This window comes from Sarcophilus harrisii, chromosome 6, assembly GCF_902635505.1.
Source record: "Sarcophilus harrisii chromosome 6, mSarHar1.11, whole genome shotgun sequence".
Taxonomy (NCBI): domain Eukaryota; kingdom Metazoa; phylum Chordata; class Mammalia; order Dasyuromorphia; family Dasyuridae; genus Sarcophilus; species Sarcophilus harrisii.
The window spans coordinates 116,598,077-116,621,197 of NC_045431.1; the positions used below are offsets into that span (position 1 = coordinate 116,598,077).

General features: G+C 35.7%; 2 protein-coding genes across 6 annotated transcripts in view; one reads left to right on the top strand and one right to left on the bottom strand.

Moving 5' to 3' along the window:
* Window positions 1-3,879: 3,879 nt before the first annotated feature.
* Window positions 3,880-18,225, bottom strand: RWDD4 (RWD domain containing 4). 3 transcript variants are annotated; one of them, XM_012552094.3, is made up of 8 exons: window positions 17,979-18,225; window positions 14,443-14,523; window positions 11,028-11,137; window positions 10,792-10,936; window positions 9,604-9,721; window positions 7,548-7,597; window positions 7,402-7,404; window positions 3,880-4,778 (listed from the first exon to the last, which is right to left on the bottom strand). In XM_012552094.3, the coding sequence occupies exons 1-8, from the start codon at window positions 18,000-18,002 to the stop codon at window positions 4,746-4,748; spliced, it is 564 nt and encodes a 187-aa protein (XP_012407548.1). In that variant the 5' UTR covers window positions 18,003-18,225; the 3' UTR covers window positions 3,880-4,745. The 3 variants fall into 3 exon arrangements, with proteins under 3 accessions (XP_012407548.1, XP_003773083.1, XP_023361603.1); XM_003773035.4 differs by having other exon boundaries at window positions 10,789-10,936; window positions 17,979-18,219; XM_023505835.1 differs by lacking the exon at window positions 17,979-18,225 and having other exon boundaries at window positions 10,789-10,936; window positions 11,028-11,133.
* A 261-nt stretch (window positions 18,226-18,486) lies between these two features.
* TRAPPC11 (trafficking protein particle complex 11) overlaps window positions 18,487-23,121 on the top strand; it is a 56,189-nt gene continuing 51,554 nt past the window's right edge. The window contains exon 1 of one of the 3 annotated variants that reach the window (XM_031943115.1): window positions 18,487-18,674. The gene's annotated coding sequence lies outside the window, so the exon portion shown is untranslated. Of the gene's footprint in view, window positions 18,675-18,738; window positions 18,845-23,121 lie in introns of those variants that run through there. The other 2 variants (XM_031943117.1, XM_031943116.1) reach the window with 2 other exon arrangements.

A 23,121-nucleotide genomic window follows, 5' to 3' on the forward strand; every position in this document is an offset into this window, starting at 1 on the left:
CCATTAGGGAAAACATTTCTACTTCATAGAAGACATAGTGAAGACATAGACTTCATATTGTGTTCACTTCTTTGCATTTCATTAATATTCAGCTGTTACCTATTTATGATTTTATTAGTTGGCCTAGAGCAGAGATTGGGGATGGAAATCGATTGATGAAAAGAGTCCTGTCCAACCCAATTGGTCTTTTCCATGACATATGTATAAATTATATGCAAAATACATGCAAGGTATTTGGGGTGAGAAGGCATTGGCAGCTAGGGAGCTCATGAAAGTTGTATGTAGAAGGTAGCACTTAAGCTTAATTTTGAAGGAAACTAGGACTTCTAAGAGGTGGAAGTGATGAGGGAGAGCATTCTAGGCATAGGAGGACAACTTGCACAAAGGCTGAGAATCAGGAATGAGAGGAAAAGTAAAATGGCTACTTTGTCTTGATTTTGGGCACAGAATGTCACACATGTGGCTTGAAATAGTTACTCTGTTGGGTTTTCATAAATAGTTTTCTTCATTATAAGAGAGGACTAAAGGTTGTAATTGTAATATATCTTGGGATGACTTTGATATTAAACACAATACATTAAAATTAAATTAAAACAAAATAGAAAGACACATTCTCATGAAAAGTGTTGGTCCGAGTCATGGATGATGCTGTGAAAAGTCCAAATAAAAGTGGGAGTTCATTTTGAGCAGTGGTGTTAGACAAAAAAAATGGATCCCAGAGGAGGGCATGTTGTTTTAGGAAACCAAATGAATATTTTCTACATTATATTCTATTTTTGCTTATCTTGTTAAATATTTCCCAATTACATCTTAATATGATTCTGGCAGCAGTTGGAATTGAGTTTAATCCTACTGTTTTGAGGACTCTTTTTATAATATTGTGTTGATGTTGTTCCAGAATATTAATGATATCTCCTCTATTATATTCACAATCATTAAACAGATTGACTCAACCCTCCCTGTTAGGAAAAATCAAGTAGATAAAGAATATTTTTATGGAAAATGACACACTATTGGATTAGGAACACATTGAATTAGTCCATTAGACTATTTGCAGATGGACAATGAACTGGGTCTAAAATTGAAGAGGAAGGAATTAGGTCACATCATATATGAGAAACTGCACACCATTTTCTATGATTACACAATGCTATAAACCACTTATTTTGAAGGCAAATATTTACCCAATGATGCTAAGATTGTTATAAATCATTATTTCAGAAGAATCATAAGTGCATGCCAAAAGACAAGGGAAAGATTTCCTGAGTATGAAGTCAATTCAATTTAACAAATGTTTAGATGCTGAGAAACTCATGATAATAGTTAAAGAGATAGCTTCTTCATACCTTTTGATCCAGCAACGTCTCTACTGGGTCGGTATCCCAAAGAGATCATAAAAGAAGGAAAGGGACCCATAGGTGCAAAAATGTTTGTGGCAGCCCTTTTTGTAGTGACAAGAAACTGGAAACCGAATGGATGCCCATCAGTTGGAGAATGGTTGAATAAGTTATGGTCTATGAATGTTATAGAATATTATTGTTTTGTAAGAAACGATTCGTAGGATGATTTCAGAAAGGCCTGGAGAGACTTACATGAACTGATGCTAAGTGAAATGAGTAAAACCAAGAGAACATGTACACAGCCACAAGATTATGTGATAATCAACTGTGATGGACTTAGCTCTTTTCAAAAATGAGGTGATTCAAGCCAATTCCAATAGACTTTGAGATGGAGAGAGCCATCTGCATCCCAAAAGAGGACTGTGGAGACTCAATGTGGAGCACAACCTGTATTTTCATCTTTGTTGTTGTTTATTTTTTCTTTCTCATTTTTTCCCTTTTAATCTTATGCAGCATGATAAATTTGGAAATATGTTTAGAACTGTACATGTTTAACCTATATTGGATTCCTTGCTGTCTAGGGGAGGGAAAAAAAATTGGAACAAGATTTTGCAAGGATAAATGTTGAAATCTATTTTTGCATGTATTTTGAAAAATGAAAAACTGTTATTATTAAAAATAAAAGAGCTAGCTTCACTGCCTTTGGCTCCTAAAGGCTGGGTAATCCTTGAGCAAATCACTTAACACTTCAAGGCAATCTTCTCTGCAATTTAAGATTGCAGAGAAGGTTCTGACCTTCATTGATTAAATAAGCCCCTCATTGGGAGTTTCCTATATCAAAAGTATTAAATACACAATCCCAGTGTTCCTTAGTGAGGTTTGAACCAGATTAAAATATAATTTTATTTAGCAAAATAAATAAAAAATATAACATTCAATATAATAAATCCAATGTGTTAGGCATCATGCTAAGTCCTTGAGATACAATGAATAAAACAAAGACAGTCCTTGCCTTCAAAGAGCTTTCAGTCTAAAGGAGGCCACAACATACAAAAGGAAGCAGGGAAGGGAATGGAGAATAAGTCACCAGAGGATACTCAGTGTGGAGGCATTTGTTGTGAGAAGTTGAAACCAAGGATTCCAAATGCAGAGTGGAGTGAGGGGAAAATCCAATTTCTACCCTCTATAATGGAAGGCATTGGGAAGAGTCTGATTCTCTTGCTCCTAACCATGCAATCAGAAAGTAGAGGAAATTGAGAGAGGTAGTATGATTCAAGACTAGAGAGAGCAGTGTGGTGGTGAATTTAGAAGTTAATTTATCCTAGGAACAGTGGAGTTGAAATCAGGCAGTTCAGCAGATGCAAAGTGGATATAAGTAATATTTTGTTATTATTCAATTGTTTTCAATCATGTCTGACTCCTGATAATCCGGTTGGAATCTGGGCAAAGATACTGATGGTTTGCCATTTCCTTCTCCAATAGATATTACAATTTAAAATTAAGTCAATATTACATTTTAAAATTAAGCCAACATGCTGTCTGCAAGAATCATTATGTGTGGTTTAGTGTCCCTGTTTCTATTTGCATTTGACACCACACTACTGATCTACATCAAAGAAATCACAGGTCCAGAACCTATCTATAGAATGTGCAAAGGAATGGACATAACAAACACAAAGGAAAAGTGTGAAAGATATGAGCAAAAAAAGATGGGTTAATCATATAAAAACTGTTAGAAGTTGAAAGCACTGAAATAGTAAGAACAGCTCTGTGCCCAAGGACATAGGATTGTCACATCCCTGCAAGAGTACTTCCAAGTCTTAGGCCCATCACAACATAAGCTCTTTAAAGGTTGGGACTGTCTTTTTGCTCATATTTACATGCTGGAGTATGTAGGATGTTTAAGAAGAACTAGCCCCTCTGGTTTGAGGACTTACTGAACGCTTTTCAAGGCTGTTCATCCCTTTTTGCATCTAGCCCTCAACTCAGCTAGGGCTTTGTAACATACACAACAGCCAAACCCAGTGAGTGACTCAATAGATGGTCAGGTAACCAATAGGTCTCAAAAATGATGGTGAACTGGGAGTGAGGGGTGTATATCTCAACCATGTGAAGACTTCCCCTAGTGGAATGGGTGATAAGAACAGTTTACTCCAATGGCCATGAAGACGGCTGAAGGATGCCTTGTGGAGGGCTTTGAACTTGATCACACATTGAAGACACCAAGGTCATCCACTGCATCTCAGGCCATTGCTAGTTATCCTGACTTTTGTCCTGCCACTGAACTTCCATGACTGGAAAAGAGGACAAAGCTGCTGACTTTGTACAACTCTGCCTCATTTAAATCCAAATCAGGCAAGAGTCAAGACATCACCTTGTCATATCATTGGTCCTCTTTGAAAACCAAAAATAAATACTCCTATGTCATACACTTAGCAGAGTGCCAGAACACAGCAAAGTGCTTAATGCATGCTTATTGCCTATTTGTAAAAACTAGAGTCTAAATAATACTAAGCAAAATAAACAAAAAATTCAACAATGGCAGATAAATAGGAATTTATTAAAATCAATGTCTCCAACAATAAAAAATTAAATGACATTAAGGCATCTTTTACTCCATTACTGTGTATTCAGTAAAGATTTTTTTTAAAAATACAAGAGAGCAACATCTGTACAAAATTCTTTCCAATGCATTTGGCAGAATTATTTTTTCTTAAGCTATATATTATGAAAACCTCTCATGTTTAAATCTCCCAATACATCAATATTGAGAAAAATATAATTTAGATTTATCTGTGAGAAGACAGCAGTTCTCTGCAAAAGAACAAAACATGGAAAGTAACTACATACAGATGTGAACTACATGAAAAGATCATGGTGGTATTCAACCACTAGCTTTCTCTGAAGCAATTTAAACATCAGTAATTTAAGGGAATGATAGATGAAGACATAAAGTGACAAGCCTATTAATATAGATCATGCTGCCAAATAATTTCACTCTTACTGTTTACTTCACTGAGATGAAGACTTGAAATGGGTATCCTTGATAAACAGCTTTATTCTAATTGGCTTTACATTCCCTTAAAAAAGTCACACCCTAGAATAAGACAGTATAAATTAACACTGCATATATCTTCATTTACTCTTCTTGATATTTGATCACTTATAAAGCTTAACAGGCTCCTGAAAGGACACTGCAGATTCTTGGTGGCATGTTTTACCTTCCTTTAAGGCAAATTTGTGAGAATAATGAAATACCAACAAATCTCTGCATGAATTTATGATCTAATTACTTAGGAACATACAAAAACTTATGTTTATAAAATGCCACTTCAATAGAAGAAAAAAAAAGTTGACTTCAGTTACTGTATTAAAAGACGGTGTTTTCTTGTATCAAGTTTTTCATTACTCATCATCTTTAGAACCAGTTTTGCTTAACTATAAAAAGAAAAGAGAAATAGTAAGTTTTGCTATTATATTATTTCTACTTCACTTCAAATTAAAAACATTTCTAATACAATTGGTAACAAAGTTTATGTATTTTGAAAGCTCTAAGTTTATTCTTTATAACTACTTCAAACTTTAGACTACTTCAAACATTTGAAACTACAGGGATTTAGTAAATGTTAAGATATAACTATCAACAGGAGACATAAAAATTACATCTGAAACAAAAATTCTGAGTATTCAAATACAGATAAAAGATGAAAAAAAATTTTTAAAGGCAAAATATATGTAAGCACTTCTAGGACTCATAAATGGATTCCATTATGGTACAAAAGGAACCAAAATGAAAAACTAGGGAATTAGTGAACATTTATAATTTCAGAAATGTGAAAAACACAAAATACTTTAGAGAGCAGACCCTGGGTACAAACTTCTAGGTAGTTTCAGTGGTTATTCCTTCTTACTCTGATTATCTTCCCTCTTATTTTTTCTTTTTCTTTGGTCAACTTGGTCTCAAATTCTACCAGTATCTTTTGAGTATGCATTGGAAACCTTTCAGCCTACTTTCCTAATAACATTTATACCTTAGTTAGAAGAAAGGAAAAAGATGTAATTGGGGAGCATGGATTACTCAATTGGGAGGGATATTAATAACATAAAAGCGATAGGAAGCTAGGATGAAGAGATCTGAGGATGGTATTAAAAGGGAAGAGTGAGGATGCTAAAGAAATACTGAACTTGGGGTAGTTAGTTGGTGTAGTGGATAGAGCACCAGCCCTGAAGTTAGGAGAACCTTAGTTCAAATCTGGCCTCAGACACATAACACTTCCTAGCTGTGTGACCCTGGGCAAGTCACTTAACCCCAAATGCCTGGGGGTGGGGGGAGAGAAATGCTGAACTTAAAAATGTCTAAAACCCTCTTCTTTTTTCTATATAATCTAATAACTATTGTCTAAGATTCAAGCTTCATGCTAATATAGTTCTCCCATGTTACATATTTGATTAAATGACTGCAATGCAATTGTTGCAACACATGAACTATTTTTAGGAGTATTGTAAAAGTACTGTCCTAGCAAATTTCAGATCTAATCAATCTGGGAAAAAAGTATGTAAAATTTTAGGTTGACTAAAGTGTTCAAAAGAATGAATCAAAGACAACAGGTTGAAACAAAGAACTAATTAATATGTAATATTTAATGTAATTGTCAGGATGGGCCCTCTCCTGGGAACTGTCTTGGTTTAAGAACCAATTCATAAAAATTTCCATGGCTCAACCTATATTCCAAATATAATTTATAGACAAATTTAACTCTGTACAATTAAAGATGCACTGATTTATCACTATAGAAATTTGAGGTCATCTAGTCAAACACCATCAACTTAACTTCTCTGATTTGCCCAAGGTTATACGATTAGTTAACGAAAGAGGAAGAGAACCCTTGTTTAAATGTTCAATATGCTCTGCTCTGAATAAAGGATCAAAGATTCAAGCTGAACACATGCTCAGCCAAATTGAAAACAAAATACTCTTAACATAGAGCTAAACATGAACCCACACCTATGAGCCAGTCCTCAGGTTGTATATGCATCATATAAGTTAGCCAACCAAAGGAGTAAGTTAGGGATGGGAGGAGGAAGTAAAATGGGATCCATCAGCAGATCTACAACAGGAAGCAGTTGAAGTATCCATTTCCAGATCTTGGAGTAGAGGCTGTGATGAAGTGAGAGGCCATGACAATTTGTGTGCCTGTTTGCAAAAGAGATTTCTTCCCCCATTTCCTCCCCATTAATTTAAGGGAGGACAGGAAATAGAGAGGAGCAGCTTGGTAGTACAGTAGATGGAGCACCAGACTTGGACTTAGAAAGACATCCTCATGAGAGTTCAAATACTACCTCAGACACTTACTAGATGTATGACCTTGGATAAAATTTAATCTTTTGCTTCAGTTTCTTATCTGTAAAATAAGCTGGAAAAGGAAATGGCATACTCAAGTGTTTTTGCTAAGACAACCCTAAATGGAGTCATGAAGAGTCCGACGTGACTGAAATGACTCAAAACCAAAAGAATGTAGCTTCAGGAACTTTCTTCCTCACCTTACTTGTCACAAATACCTCCTGACTATCTTTTTCATTTAGGGCTGGGTGATCTCTAAGTATACTATAGCTCCCTGGTCACCCCTGTCCTAGAAGTGCCTCATACTCCAAAATTCTAATTCTATCTCTAATTAGTGGAATCTCAAGGGCTTGAGGAACATTTCTGAATAATTCTTCTTAAATAACATTAATTCTGACTACAGATAGAACAGTAGCGTTCTGGGATTGGAGACAGGAAGACAGGAATTCAAATTTAGCCTCTAACTGGGTGACTGGGCAAATCACTTAACAAATCAGCCCCATCTCCTTGTTTATAAAATAGGGATAATAATGAGAATACCTACTTCCCAAGGTTGTTGATAAGTCAAGAAAAAGCATTATATGTAAAATGCTTAGAATAATGTCTGTCACATAGAAGGAATTTAATAAATGCTTATTCCCTCCCTTTCCCTCTTCTCCCTATACATTGCTACAAAGTGACCTGGGAGGGGAAAAAACCCAAATATTTAAAAATACTCACATGCTGAATGTACACAAATATCAGACACCAGTCAAATCCAACGGTTGTTAGAGGAGAAAATAAAAAAGAAGTTACATATAAGTTTCATTATGATACCAATAATTACTGAAACTAAGATAATAAAACACTTTGTATTTAAAACATACCTTAATCACATCAACCCAGTTCCAGCCTCGTGGAAGTTCACCTTTGTGATCTACAGAATTAAAAAAAAAAAAAAATTATATACATATCAATCATTCTCTTTTCTTTCTTTTAAAGTCATTTTCAAGAAAAGCAAACTTTATACATCAATACTAAGAACAAAAACCACTTAGCTATATAATCAATTTTAAAGAAGAGCACTAAAGGTGTTTTTTTTAAGTTCATTAGTGTTCAATTGAATGTTCAATTATTGGTGAACTGAACTTGATTATAACTAAGTTTAAGACTATCACATACTTTTCCAATGTGAAAAACAGGCAAAATGCCCAGTATGGGAAGAAAAAGTAATTTTATTGTTTATATTTATGACTAAAGCTAATGTTTGGAAACACTATGAACAAAACATTTGAATAATGTCCAATTCATTTGAAAGCTAATGACAACTCTGAGCAAAAGAGGACTTTATGAAGCAAGTAATTGACTTCAAAAATAAAAATATCCTCAACATTTTTGTTGCAAAATTGATATTATGTATGTTAATGTAAAAAAATGAATTTTACTTATGAAATTAAATAACTATGATGCTAGTGGGGTTTTATCTCTTCTCATACCTCTCAAATCTAATACTTCATTTGATTCACCCCAGAAGGACTAGATGAGCATATCTCCAATTTTAGCTATCAATTTTTCTGCCTAGAATATTAAGAATACTTTTTTTTAAGGTAGTTCCAAGTCAAGAATATTTATGACGCACAACAAAAATTGTTTTGGAACCTGTCAGAAGACAGAACTACTTATTTTGAACTAAGTTGACTGGGACTATGAAAGTCTAGCTTATAGTTGGAGAACTTAATATATTATAATAAGAAGTCTATGGTTAAACTTTTTTTTTTGGCCTCTTCTTTTCTTAGTAGATATGAGACCGTGACAACTCCTCAACCAATCTGTGATACCCAAACAGCACCAAGGCATAGAGAAAAACCTTCTGAAGAACCAAAGGAGTGCTTAGTCATGAGGCTCACCAATGACTTAGCTAATAAAATGCATGGATGGACTAACAGGTGAAAACTGTTTTTAGTCACTGTTTCAATAGTTGCTAAAGAAGAAACATATGTAACCATTTTACTACTACAGGACTGGCATTATGGCTAAAGGGACAACAGAAAAATATTAAAAGAAAAGCAACTACTGATGTTACTTAATCATATCCATTCATTTCCTAGACAAAAGTTCTCATATAACTATTATATTCTTCAAAAGGCTGTTTGTTATGTATGATTTTGAGAAATTAAAACTAATACCTCGCAAATACTTGCTTTTAAAATTATTTAACAATTTTGTCTCACAGTACAGCAATGAGAAAACAATTAATTATGAAATGACATTTAAACCTTTTACTATTTATAGAGTGCTTTTATTTTTACCTTATATGATTTTTCACAACCAAGAAATTCTAATTATCCATTTTACAATATGGGAAACTGAGGACTAAAGAGGGCCATGATCACATGACTATTAAGAGTCAATATTCACATATTGGTTGTCTGATTTAAAGTCTAGTCTTTCTACTATATTCGAGTTACCTCCAATTTTCTAACCACCCTAAGAATTCTAGTTGACTGGATTTAACAAATTTGAAGAAGGATTCTTAAAACAGAAAGCTTTTTCTAACACTTAACAGAAATATATTATAAACATGAAGAAACAGAAGTTCCCAAAGGAAAGATTTAACAAGTTAAATATAGAGAGTATTTCATGCCATTTTTCTAATGCACATCATACTAAAATTATAACTTTCCTGCCAATCTGACTTATGGTTACCCTAACATTCACTTACCTGATTTTCAAATAGCAACATTTAGTGATGAAGTATCAATAGTAGCAATTAACCAAATTTATACTTGTGGCCCAAGGCAAAATCTGATTCTAAGGCTCCAAAAGTAATATTCTGAAACAAAAATTATTAAGTACACACATAATCATAATGAGAGGCAGTCAAAAGCTTATCCATAAGATTAAAAAAAAAAATTAGTGGATCTAATACTTAGCAGTACAAACCTGTCTTGTCTGCCAGCTTCCGTTTCTGAGTTTTTGAAAGCTGTTCTTTTTTATCTTTTTTCTTAATTGAAGGAACAGTATTAGGAGTTTCAGCTGAAATAATATTGCTTATTGATGTCTGAAAAGAATAAAAACAATTCATGAACTTTTATAGCTCATATTAAATAAGCTACATATTTTTAGTTCTTGAAATACTTTAACTGTCTTACTATCAAATAAAAAAAAACAGGCAAGATTAAAGTTATTTTCTATTAAATAGCTGACATCATTATACTACCAATACTTAATACTGTATTTAAAGGGTTACATAATACTTAAACTGTTATAAAAAGTACCAAGGTTTAAAGCACATTGAAAATAGATGATGATATTAATTCCAGGATAGATATTAAGAGCAATTAATTTACCACAATTTAGAATATTTAACATGGGCTTTAAAATGCACATCATTTATGCCACCAAGCACCTATAATTATGCTTATTTCTTCAGATCATCTCACAGTTTTTCCTCTAACCAATGAAGAGCATCCTTTCCAACATTATGGTCATTAAGTCATTAAGGATATTTTGAAATCCAAAATTGTGGTACAGCTTTACTCTAAGAAGGTATAGAAAGCAGAAGTTACATTCCCTAATCTTTATAACCTATTCAGAAAAATGCATATAATTAAGTGTTATGATATAATGTAATAGTAGTATTAAAGCTACATACTTTTAAGTTCTGACAAGTTTATCTTTTAGAACTCTTTTGAATGATACTTTGTGCTAATCAAAACCACTTTTTTATTTAATGAGACCTCAAATTGCATCTTTAGGATGAATTATGGTAAGCCTATTTGTAACAAAAATAGCAGTATGATTTTAAAGCAAAAAATTATTATGTCAACAATAGGGCATATCTCATACCAATAGTAGACAACAAACTTTAAAGAAAGTATCATTAAATTGCCTGAGTTATATTTTGTCCTATTTCTCCAAGAGAATTTTAAAAAGGCTTTTAATAGATACTTGAGAACAGTTTTCCATGCTTCAATGGAGCCAAATGAATTGAAGGGTATTAGATAATTCTGGTTATTGATAGCTTGGTTTCTGTGTGACATGTGCTAATTAAATTTTAAAATTTATTTGCATTTTACATTTGACCAAAGCATTTTGCAAAATAAACTTTTGAGGCAACATCCTCACCACATTATTAACAGGGTGATGATTCTCCATGAACTGTTCTTTATTGTCCTTGGCATATTCAAACAATGTATATGTCATTGCAGTTCCAAGATTAACTTCAACTTCTTCCTGTAATTTAGCCAGAATACTTTGCTTTACGGCTGATGAGCTAGAACATAGAACATATTTTTAAAAGAAAAGGAATTAGCAAAGTAAAAGAGAGAGACAAATGAAAACAGTAAATAAAAAAAAGCACTTACATGGTATTATTGAAAAAAGCATTCATAGATATGATTGGAGCTGTTTGTGGATATGTTTCAGTCCAAGAAACTTCTATTAAGAAGGCTTTGGGATCACCATTTTCACCTATCTGAAGAAAAGGAAAATCTTAAATAGAAAAGTAGTTACATATGTTACAAAAGTCAAAGGCAATAGAAGATATGATTATAACATTTAAAATGAGAAATTATTTTCAATACTAGTATTTAAACCATGAATTTAATATAGTTTTTAAAAGTCATTTTGGAGTAGCCAGTACTAAAGTGGAACCAGGAACTCTGGATGAGCTCCAGTTCATTCCTAATCTGTAAGGACTTTGGCAGTTCTGGTCTCAGAATGCAGGAACACTTCATATATGTACCTTATTTCTATAAGTACAGAGAGAGCTCCTTCAAGCGGAGTCTTATGTCACCCAGGTAGTGCTTGGGCTCAGCATACAAAAGAAATTTTTAAAGTGTTTGTTGAAAATGTAAGAAAATTTGGATCAAAAATCCACTAATGACAGAAAAAGCTCATTTCTGTCATCATTTTCTGCCTATTTAACCAGGAGATTCCATATCTAGAACCATAATATAAATATTAAGAAACTCATTCAATTTTCATCTTCTGCATTCTTCAGTAAGCTTCAGGGAAAAAAATAAAAAGTAATTACACAGTATTTTAAGGTTTACAAAATGTTGTCTTCAATTGCTCTATGAATTAGGTAGTGTAAATATTACCCTCATTTTAAAGATGGGGAAACTGAGGCTCTGAATGGCTAAACAACTTGCTTGTGATACAAGTAGTCTGAAGCAGGAATCAAATCCAACTTTCCTGGACTAATGATTTATCCATCACACTATGTGAGCAGTTAAGTATACAAGAAGGAAAAGACAAACAAAATAGGGAACCCACAAGCCCCCAAATCAAGTACTAAATAAATTAAACTTTATTCATTCCATAAAGAAAGTTAAGAATTTTCCCCAAATACTTCTTATACTTCCATTTTCTAATTATTTAACTCTTGCTCCTCATATTTAACCCAAAAAAAGCAGTAAAATAGTGAAATTTGGAAATTCTAGGTACTGGACATAAGTTTTATTTCTCTAAACCAAGTAAAATAGTTCCAGAAAATACAGTATAATTATTCTAGGAAAAAAAGTATTGCACTTTATCATTATAAGAAGTTGGATAAATAATGTATAAAGGAAAAATAATAATGTTAAAGATGCATTCAATACCAATTTTATTTCAGGCAAATACTATCCTATAACTTTTACATTTATCACTTCAAAATTGGAAAATCATTTTGGGAAAATATCAACTATTCTATTACTGTATCATGGTATAATAGAACGAATGGGAGAAGAAAGGAGGGAAAAAGGGAAAGAGAGGAAGGGGAGAAGGGAGGGAGGGGGAAAGAAGGGAGAGAGGAGGGAAGGGAGGGGGGAAGAGGGGGAAAGGGGGGAGAGAGCGAGGAATGGCGAGAGGAAGGAAGGAAGGAAAAGAAGAAGAAAAAAAAAAAAGCCAGCCCAAGACAGTCTTGGTTATAGTCCCAATTCTGTCACTAACCGGCTGTATAATTTTCAATAAATTACTTAGCCTCTGGTTTGTTTCTTTGATAAAATAAGTTATTTGTTGTTCAGCTGTGTTTGACTCTGTGACCCCATAGACCACAATATGCCATGCCCTTTTATCTACTATCTCTTGAAATCTAAGTTTAAGTATGTTAATATGATACTATGTATCCATCTTATGCTCTACAGTGACCTTTTCCTTTTGCTGTCCATCTTGCCTAAAATCATGGTCTTTTTTTTTTTCTTTTAAATTAATGAATTCCATCTTCTAATTATGTGACCAAAGTATTTAAGGTTCAGCTTCACTATGTGGCCTTTCAATGAATAACTTGAATTAATTTCTTTCAGTATTAACTGCTTTGTTCTCCTTGGTGTCCAAGGTACTCAGTTTCAGCACCACAGTTATAAAGTATTGATTCTTTGTTGCTGAGTTTTCTTTATATTCCATTTCTCAGTCATACGTTACATTACCACTAGAAAAAAACATAGCTTTGATTGTTGTACACATTTGCCATAGCTTTCTTTCCAAGAAGCATCTTTTAATTTCATAGTTGTCTGCAGTGATCTTTGAACTCATGAATATATAATCTGACACTGTTTCTATTTCTTCTCTATTTGCCAAGAAGTGACGGGCGGGACCCGATGCCAAGATCTTAAGTTTTTTTTTTTTTTTAATGTTAAGCTTAAAGCCAGTTTTCTCTTTCTCCTTCATCCAAAGGCTTCTTAATTCCACTTTCTGCCATCATAGTGACACTGTCTACATACCTGAAATTGTTGATATTTATCCCTGAAACCTTCATTCCAGCTTTGGAGTCATCTAACCTGGTATTTCACATGATATATTCCATATATAAGTTAAATAACTAAGGTCAAAACTTACAACCTTGTCCTATTCCTTTTCAATCTTAAACCAATTAGTTGTTCCATGTTTGGTTCTTTTTGGCCTTCATACAAGATCCCCAAGAGACAAATGGTGATCCACTAGAGCAGGAAATGGCAAACTACTCCAGTATCTTTGCCAGAAACGCCTTATAAAAAATACTAAAATGATTTAAGAGATGATACCAGAAAATGAGCTCCTCAGATCAGAAGGTGTCCAAAATATTACTGAGCAAAAGTAGAGAAACAGCACTAATGGCTGGGCCAAAACCAATAGGAAGGTTCAGCTGCAAACAAAACTGGTAACAAAAGTCTGATGCTACAAAGAGCAATACTGCATAAGAATTTGGAACATAAGATCTACAAACCAAGGTAAGTTAGATGAAGTCAGGTAGGAGATAGAATAACCATTGGTATCTTGAGTGTTAGTGAATCTAAATAGATAGCAATGAATAAATTTAATTCAGTTCATCACTACCTATACCACTGTATGCAAGAATTCCTTAGAAGAATTGGAACAGTCCTTATAGTTAATAAAAGGAGGAGAAAAAAATTACTGTGATATAAACCCCAAAATGAAAGTATCAGACTATATTATATTTGATGTCTTTTTCAATTACCAAATTCTAAGAATCTATTACAATAATTTTTTAAAGCTAACTTTTTGATTTAAAAAATTTCATATATTGAAAGATCCATGATTTATTTTATGTGCTACAAATAAGTACATCAATTTAAACAACAAAAACAAATGATTAGATTCATAAAACAAAAATCAGCATCTCAACAATATCTCCTTTTGCAAAAATCAATGAATAAAACATCTAGAAAAAGGAGAGTCTGCTCTTAAGTTTACATTCTAAAAGGAGACACAGAATGTTCATATATAGGCACAAAAAAAGCACAAAACTCAAGAGGGGAAAACAACAAAAAACAATCTCATTTATGCTTTGTGTCTTACCCTATATTGAAATGACACTGGACTTAGTTCTCGGAAACTTTCATCACCTTCATAAATAGAACGCAATGCCTCCAGCTCCATCTAAAAGAAATAAATCAAATTACCCTGCTTAGTAGTAACTGGGAAACAGAAATTGGTATAAATTCACTACCTGAAGTAATGTCTGTTAACATACTTAAAAAAATTATGAACTTACTACAAAGCACTATCTACTTGAAAACAACTATCTTTTAACAAATTTTAACATTCAACAAATCTCAAGTTGATCGTTTAGGGCAAGCAAAGAAAAAACAATAGGTACAATTCAAAATTAAGTGAAGAAAATTTTAAAATTCCATTTAACAATTGTCTAGTATTTATAATATTACTCAAGATTGCTCAATGCATTTCATGAAAATCATAATAAAGTAATCTATTTCATATCTTCTGAAACCTGCATGAAAAAACAAAATCAGATAATTCTTCCCTCTCAAATAGTCATAAATCAGCAAGGTTTTAGTTCACTGACTCTCCCTATGACAATTACCTTCTAAATATATAAAAATATACAGAAACATAACTTCTAATAGTAAGTTCCTTCCCAAACACCAAATTTGTTTATATATATATATATATATATACACACACACACACACACACACACATATATACGTATATATTTATACAAAATAATTTACACTTAGAAAGAATTTTTCTCTCAAATATTTTTATTAAAATAGTACGGGAAAAGAAAGTATTCAGTACACTTTTCATCAATGTTTCAAAGATCATGATTTTGTAGGTATAGGCACTCCCTGAAGAAAACCTCTTAAAGTTCCCATCTTGAAAAAAATTATTATTCTACAGAACCTCTTGACGAACTTCTATGACCTTAGGATGATCCTTGAACAACAGACATATAGTACATTACTAGACCCATATAAGCCTTTCTAGTGAGATAGGGCATGCTCGAACTTGCATTTCCATTGCCAAGTGTGCAAGAGCCTAGTAGTGGAGGGTTATTAGCACCACAGCAATATTTCAACTTGTACACAGAAAAAGGATTATATTCAAGAGATCACAAATCCACTGAAGCACCAATTATCCACTAATGCTGCATTTAATAGTGGCAAGATATAGATATGACATCTTAGTAAATTGAGTTTAACCTAGAATCAGTGAATCTGTTTTTAAAAATATTTGGATAAATGTGTTTCAATATAACCAGTTTTATTTCTAATTTTACGTATTTTAACCAAATCATAAAGTATTATATAAATGACTACTATGTGCTAGACACACACGTGCTGGGGGAAATATAGAAAGGCAAAAATCAATTCCTACTGTCAAGGAACTCACAGTTTAATGGGGAAGACAACATGCAAACAACTACATACAAACAAGCTGTAGAAAGAATAATTGAGATAATTACAGAGAAAAAACAGCATTAAGGGGATCAGGAAAGAATTCTTGCAAAAGGTGGGTGTTGGATTCTTTACAAAGTGTTAAGCCATTGGAGTTGATTTAATCTTAGAAAGAGTTATTTTGGGCCAGAACTTGAACTAAGTTGTACTAAGTACAACTGATGGAAACAATGCTTGTGTTCACACCTTTAGAGAGCTCACAAGTATCTAAGAACTCAATGGAGTTCACGTTTGGGAGATTTCAGAGAGCATGCTCGTAGATATCCCACAATCCCACGCTCAGAGAAGTAGCATAAATACAGTTCCAGTGAGCGACTCAAGGGAGAATTTCTCCGGAACATCAATGGGGCTTGGAGACAAAACACTCTGGAAGAAAAGCCTACAAGACCTATCTTCGAGGCAAGAGAGATCCATTGCATCTTCCAACTTGTTGCTGGCTGGAGGCTGAAGAAAGCAAAGGCAGAAAGCCAAGGACAAAGCTGCAAGATCTCTTGGAGCCAGGCAGAGAGATAGGCCTCAACTAACTGGGCTAATTTGGAAGGAGAAATAAACGTTTGCACTTTTACCAGCTGGCTGTGATTTTGGTGTAATTATTTATTTTAATAAGGCTGCCTCCAGAAAACCTTCACAGGTGGGATTTTAAATTTTATGAACTAAAAAAAGTTCTGAGAAGGGGTCCATAGGTTTCACCCAAAAGTCAAAGAAACCTAAGATGAATTAAGAAATATTTCAGTTTCATTATGGGTTAAAGATGCTTCTGGGAGCTGACCATCCATTAAAACATTGTTTCTAAGGTAAAATTCATTTCACAGAGGGAAGAAAAAAGATTTTAATAGATGTAGCACAACTCTTTATGTAGCTCTTTATAAAAAAGAAGCTGGTAGATAAAAAGGTATTTCTAGATGTTTTGCCTTCACTTTCATCAACTTTTTAAAAATCCCAGATTGAATTCTATTTTGGAGCTGGAAAAAAAAATAAAGCATGACAATTCTCTCTCGAAACTGCTTATCCAAAGGATGAATATTTTAAAGAGCTCACTATTTCCCAGAGAATTAAATGGATCATTTAAATAGGCATGTTTTAAACTGTAAGTTATAGAAACTGCAAATATGATTTTATTAATATAGAGAATAAATTGGCACCATTTCAAAAATTTAAGTTATCTCATCCTAGTTAGGGCTTGAAATCTTCCTCTCCCCCCAATCCCTTCAAGTCTTTTAAGAATATCACAACAGAAAAAATCTATATTATTAGCACTGCAACTGAAATTTCTCTAAGTGACATTTGTCCAACCCCTGAAACATTTGGGTATGCCCACTTCCCAAGCTATTTTAGTACCATGGCGGACCACCATGTCGTTATTTTTCCCAAAATAAATGTAATGGATTCAAATTTTTAAAACTAAATTTTAAAACTGCAGCTGGAAGGCAGGGAAGGAACTAAGTCCAAGTTTCCTTGGTAGATGAGGCACAGGCAAGTATGTGACAAGACTAGTGATCCCCATTTCGGTGATTTCATTCTGGGGGAATCTCAAAGCACTAACTCACAGACAGATGGACACTAAAAAATCTTCATTTTTTAAATAATGAGCAACAGTGGAAGGGGTGTGTAAGGGCGTGTGAGGGGTTGGGTTAAGGAGGCTTTTGATTTGCCTCGATCCTTAATCCAGGCAGACAGCGAAGAAAAGCAAAAATCACCTCTGCCCTGGCGGAGTTCACGAGAACACCAGCCTCTGGGGTTTCCCAGCTGCGAGGAGAGAGGGGCAAGGCTGGAGCAGGTCACGGGAGCGCAGATTCTAAGCAGAAAATGACCCCGAATTCAGTCCGCAGACCCAAGCCCGTCCCCGCCTCATTTTACGTCGCCCCAGAGAGGACAGGGGACTTTGTCCGAGAAGCTGCCTACCCGGGGCTGGGCTGGAGCTGGGGGCGGGTAGAAGGGTCTTCGGAACGAAGGGGGGAGGGAGGGGGAGGCTTGTAGCAGGTGCTTAATAAGATGCCGGTCGATTAGGAAGGGCGGCGCTGGTTTCGGGGTGAGGAAGATACCCTCCCCCACCTCCGGGGCATCCTCGGGGACAAGGCTGCCCCCGGCGCTCCCCTTTTCAGCCCCTCATTTCCCCGAAGGGCGGGATCCTACCTCCTGGTCCTCGTTGGCGCTCATCGCTCCGGCAGCCAGGCCCTCCTCCCTCCGACGGCGAGACAGGAAACTGGGGGAGGGAGGAGGAGGCGGCCAAGGCAGGGGTCAGCACCCAGAGGCCGAAGCCCCCCCTCGCCGCCACCGCCTCTCCGAATCTCAATCCCGTCCCTTCCTAGTCAAACCTAGCCCCGGCACCCAACACGCACGCGCACGCAGGCCCGCCGCGCTCTCCGCGTCAAGCGCCGCGCGCCTGGACCGCAACGCGCGTGCATGCGTCACGCGTTCCTCACTTTTCGCCCCGCCTTCTGGCTCGCGACGTCAGAGCCCTGAGCCCAGTCCCGGGTGAGAAGCGCGGGAGTGGATAACGCAAGTGTTGGAGTCCTCCTCTTGCCTCGCTCCTCCTTTCCCATTGGTCATTGCTAGAAGCTGAAACTCCTCCCCTTCTCCTCCCACGCGCCTTGAGAACAACCGGAAGGGGCGGGGACGCGGGTGTCGGCGGAAGTTGCGGTTCCGCCCAACTCCGCGTTCGCTTCCTGGGGGTAAGGGGGCGGGAATAGTGATGTCGACTAGGCGCCGGTGCTGAGCCTAGGGGTTGAAGGGGCCACGGCGGTGGTTGATGCATATTTGGTGACCCCGCCTCCCGCCTCTTCCTTGTCCGGTGTGTGCCGCGGCAGCGGGGGCCCCCGGAACTCTGAGGTACGGGGCTGGTCCCCTCCCTGGCCTACTGCCTGTAGGGGCTGGCGGGGTGGGGGCCGGTGCCGTGGCTAGGGCCTGGGCCTGGGCCTGGAGAGTTCTACGGCGCCCTTTCCTCAGCGAGGTCGGGTCTGGTAGCCGCGGTGTTTGGTGTTAGAGGGCTTGAGTTCCAGGTTAGGCTCGGCTGCGTCCGAATTGCGTGGTCTTGGCTCAGGCCTTGTCCGACTCTCTGGGTCTTGCAGGGGATTCGGCTAGATTTGGGAGTTCTTAACCTTTCTTGTGTTGTGGGCCCTTCTGCAGTTAGGCAAGCTTTTCTTTGGCATTGGGAGGTGTTATCTTACCAAATCCTTTTTGCAGAGAAGAAAACGAGCACAACCTCATAATTTGGTGCTGATTTCTACATGCTCTGTCTGCAGTGCTACATTAACTAGCTTTAAGGTCCCCATTTATGTCAGGCCACTCCCACGCTTCATTTGAAATTGATTTCAAAATCGTAATCCTCCAAGCTGTTAAATAAATGGGACAGGAAACTTCCGTGTGCCTGCCCTGATTAGTATTCATTCACTTGTCTCCCAGGGGGAAAAGATTGCTGCCGTAGATGTGTTCAGGCTTTTCTAGTCTTCCCTCCTTCCCTCCCCTCTGGCATAGGTAGGCTACCATTTGAATTGTATAACTTTTACTACAGCACAAAGGAATCCTAAGAGGCCAATGGTAAACGCCGTTTTATGCTTCTCTATTTGACACAGATTAGGACATAGTCAGGAAACGTTTTCTCTGTCCTAGTTTATCTGCTCCAGAGTTGTTTTTTGTTGCTTGTAGATATACCAGGCACTGTATTAAAGTATGCAGGATAAATCCCTACTCTGAAGGATCTTGTGGTTCTAGTGAGGGAAGAAGGGGTAGTCATGGGTGAAAGCTCATCTGTCAGAGCCCAGAGTGGTTCCAAGCATAACCCCGTGTTTTTGAGACCTCCCACCAATTTACAAGTTCTATCAGGTTTTACCAAGCTGGAAAGTCTTTGTTTATTCAGCTCAATTCAGTTCACATAATATTGGTTAAATTCTTTGTGTATTAATTAGTGACTGGATGTGATGGAAAGCTTAGGTGAGCTAGGGTAACTACCTTCATGAAGTTTATAGTCTAGTGAAGGGATTCTTATTTCTATCCTTCATTTCAGTAATATAAGTACCACCTCTAACAAAACACAAACATCATCGTATTATCTTTCTTTTATTAGAGTATAAAACTTCTTGAGGGCAGGGACTGGTTTTTTTGTATCTGTATCCCTGGTGCTTAATAAATGTTTATTGACTGACTAATTCTTCCATGAAACTTCTCTAGTTTCAGGTTTTGTTTTTTTTTTTTTTTTAGGTCTTCCATATTCTTTGTATAGCAGTGGGTTGCTCCCTTTTTCTTACTATATGATTAACACTCCTCTTTTCTACTTATATGCTCCATACCTCATTCTGTTGCTCTTTAGGTCACCCACAATTTTGATTTGTTGAAGGTTATAGTGTTTTATGACCTGCTGCCATATAGCATTAGTTAGCAAATATTGGTACTAAAAATGTTTTTTTTTTCCTGTCAGCCACTCAGAATTGTTTGATAATGATGTGTAGTTGCCCAAATGCAATCCAGCAAGGTCACTTTTTAAATTTTTTCCCCACCATGAGGCAATTGGAGTTAAGTGACTTGCCCAGGGTCACACAGTTAGGAAGTGTTTAGTGTCTGAATCCAGATTTGAACTCAGGTCCTCCTAACTTCAGGATTGGTGCTCTATCCACTGCACCAATTGCTTCTCCCTTCATATCCTTTTTAACTCAGCTAAGAAATATTAAGTGTCTGAGACCAGATTTGAACTCTGATTCTCTATCCACTGCACCATCTAGCTGCCACTAAGATTTATAAAGTATTCTGTGTTTTGCAGGGTGCTTAGGCATAATTCAACTAGTACATTGTCATCCTCAAATAGGAGGATCTGAAAGATATTTATCTAAAGGGAATCTCTTCCTTTTGGACTCTAAACAGGACATATATGTTATTAGATGATAAAGATTATAGATTTACTGCTGGAAGAATTTTAGAAATCATTAGGTTCTTCTCCCTCTCTCTCCCCTTTTACACTGTATAGATTGGGAAACTTAAGAAGCAGAATAATTAGCTGAGTAAATGTAGGTAGCTATGTAAATAGAGTTGGATTTGAACCCAGATCCAAACTTACCATTTTTTCCATTGTGCATTATCTCTCCCTGCTTTGTACCTCTCTTGTTGATAATCAGGACATCTTGATCTATGACTCTTATCTAGTGAGTAATTTTGACATGTTTGGGAGTCATCTTATTAAGGTTTTTTAAAAGTCATACATTGAGTCAAATGCCTTTAGAAAACAGTTGGCAAACAATAAATTGCACTTTTTAGGCATTTGTGTGACTGAAAACTTGACCTGTAATCGATAATAATTTGCCACTCTTAATTTTTTTGGAGGGAGAAAAGTAGGGGAAAAACTTGTAGTTTCATTTGTTTAGGGAATCCTCTCCATAAGGAAATTCCCTTTACTTAGACACTTTTTCGTCTTAAGAGAATTGTCTGAGGTCACTGATAGGTCAGGAGTCATAAACCAGTATGTATCCGGATATGCATCTGGATCATTTCTTGAATCCAGGTCTTTTTTCTTCATCTAAGTCTAGTTCTTAATCCACTATGCCTTATTTTTTTTCTCACATGCCATCCATACAATTAAAATTCTTTTTTGATGTGCATATAAATCATTCTACTATTTTTAAAAAACAGATATGAAAGTTAATTGTTTCTGATGCCTTTGTGATCACTTTTTTGGATAAGAATTCTCTCTGATTTTTTTTTAATCTTGTGTTATTTTCTTTTTTTAGAGAGAGCTTAAAATTAATGGCACAAATGCTTCCAAATTATTATCATCTTTAACATAGATTTCTCTGTAACATGATTTAGTCCAGCTGATTTTTTAAAGTACTGCTTCTCATATAGTAGCACATTGAGATATTGGTATTAAATCATGGAGTTGTTTTTACGAGAAAGTTAAGCTTAGTTTTGAGCATGTTGACCTCCAGCTATTTATTGTTTATCCAAGTATAGTCTATATTTCATTCATTTGAGGATATGAAACTGGAGGTCAGTTATAGGTCTGAATGATTGTAAAAGATCATATAGACAAAAAAAGAAAGAAGGATGGAGGGCAGAACTTTGTGGTGCAGTCATCTTATATAGGTGAGGAAAGGATAAAGAAGTTAATTGAAGAGAGAGCTTTTTGGTGAATTTGACTCTTTATCTTCTTTCTCCAGATCCCGAAGTCTTAAAAAATGTTTAAAAAATTTAGTAATGAGTATCCAGAATTGAGGATTAATAGGATTAATTTGGGAAGAACAAAGAAAGAGAGAAAATGTGTGTGTGTGTGTGTGTGTATTTGAATGGGGGGGAGGGAGAATTCTAAGGTGAATTCATTACTAGTGAATCATTAAAAGTGTTCCACCATGTTTAACATATTGTGTTACTTGCCATCTCCTGGAGGAAGTGGGCAAAAGAGAAGGGGAATTGGAACACAAGGTTTTGAAAGGGTCAATGTTGAAAAATTATCCTCGCATTTGTTTTGAAAATAAAAAGCTTCAATTAAAAAAAAAAGTGTTATGCCATGGAAAGACAAATTAAAATATACTTTGGGGAAAGACAGTGAAAGATTTACTGTCAGTGTCTCTCCTCAGTGCCTGAATCATATCTGGCTGCTTCTCTTCATTCCACCTACTTAAACTCTACTTTCTGTCTCAAGGTGCTTTGGAGTCATTCTTCAATCTTGACTTGTCCTAATCACTCTATACTGTTCTAAAATATTCTTTTCCTTTCCCACTGTTTTCCACTGCCGCCTTGCTATTCTGTGATGGTTAGTTCTAAACTCAGTAGACAGAAAAGCTTCAAAATTACAAATAAAATTTTTAAGCACAAAAGAGGATCATGAAGCACTTAAAAATGTATAAGACAACAAAAAAGCTAGAATCACAAACAACTTAAATATTTAAAAGAAAAGCAAGTGTACATACAAATTCACAGTTTCATGAATAATCCTCTTCTGTTTTACTGTATCCATAGAAATGCCTATTTTATTTTGTGTTCAGAATAAAAAAAAACTTATTATAAAGTAGTCTTTTTTCTGAGGTATTATCTAGCTAGTACAAGGGAATGTGTTCATCAATTTGTATGTATCTATAAAGCATCCATAGTTTTATCTAGTACAGGTGAAATATTCATTAATCTGTGTGCATGTGTAAAGCATACATGTTTTGGTCCTTTCATGAAAACAACAGAAAGTAGAACCCCCTTTTCTCCTCTATTACTAGTGGTCATGGAAGGATTCTTTGAGTCAGAAAATTTTGAAATGTATACAATTGAGGAATTTCTTTTCATATCATATCCTTCAAGAGCA

Bases quoted from the DNA above. Each gene is read 5' to 3' on its own strand.
- RWDD4 (XM_003773035.4), bottom strand. From the start codon at position 18,002: ATGAGCGCCAACGAGGACCAGGAG. The intron at 14,524-17,978 runs GTAGGATCCCGC...TATTTCTTTTAG, and splicing joins GCGCCAACGAGGACCAGGAG to ATGGAGCTGGAGGCATTGCG. The intron at 7,598-9,603 runs GTTTGTACTGCT...TTAATTCTGTAG, and splicing joins GAAGCTGGCAGACAAGACAG to ATCACAAAGGTGAACTTCCA.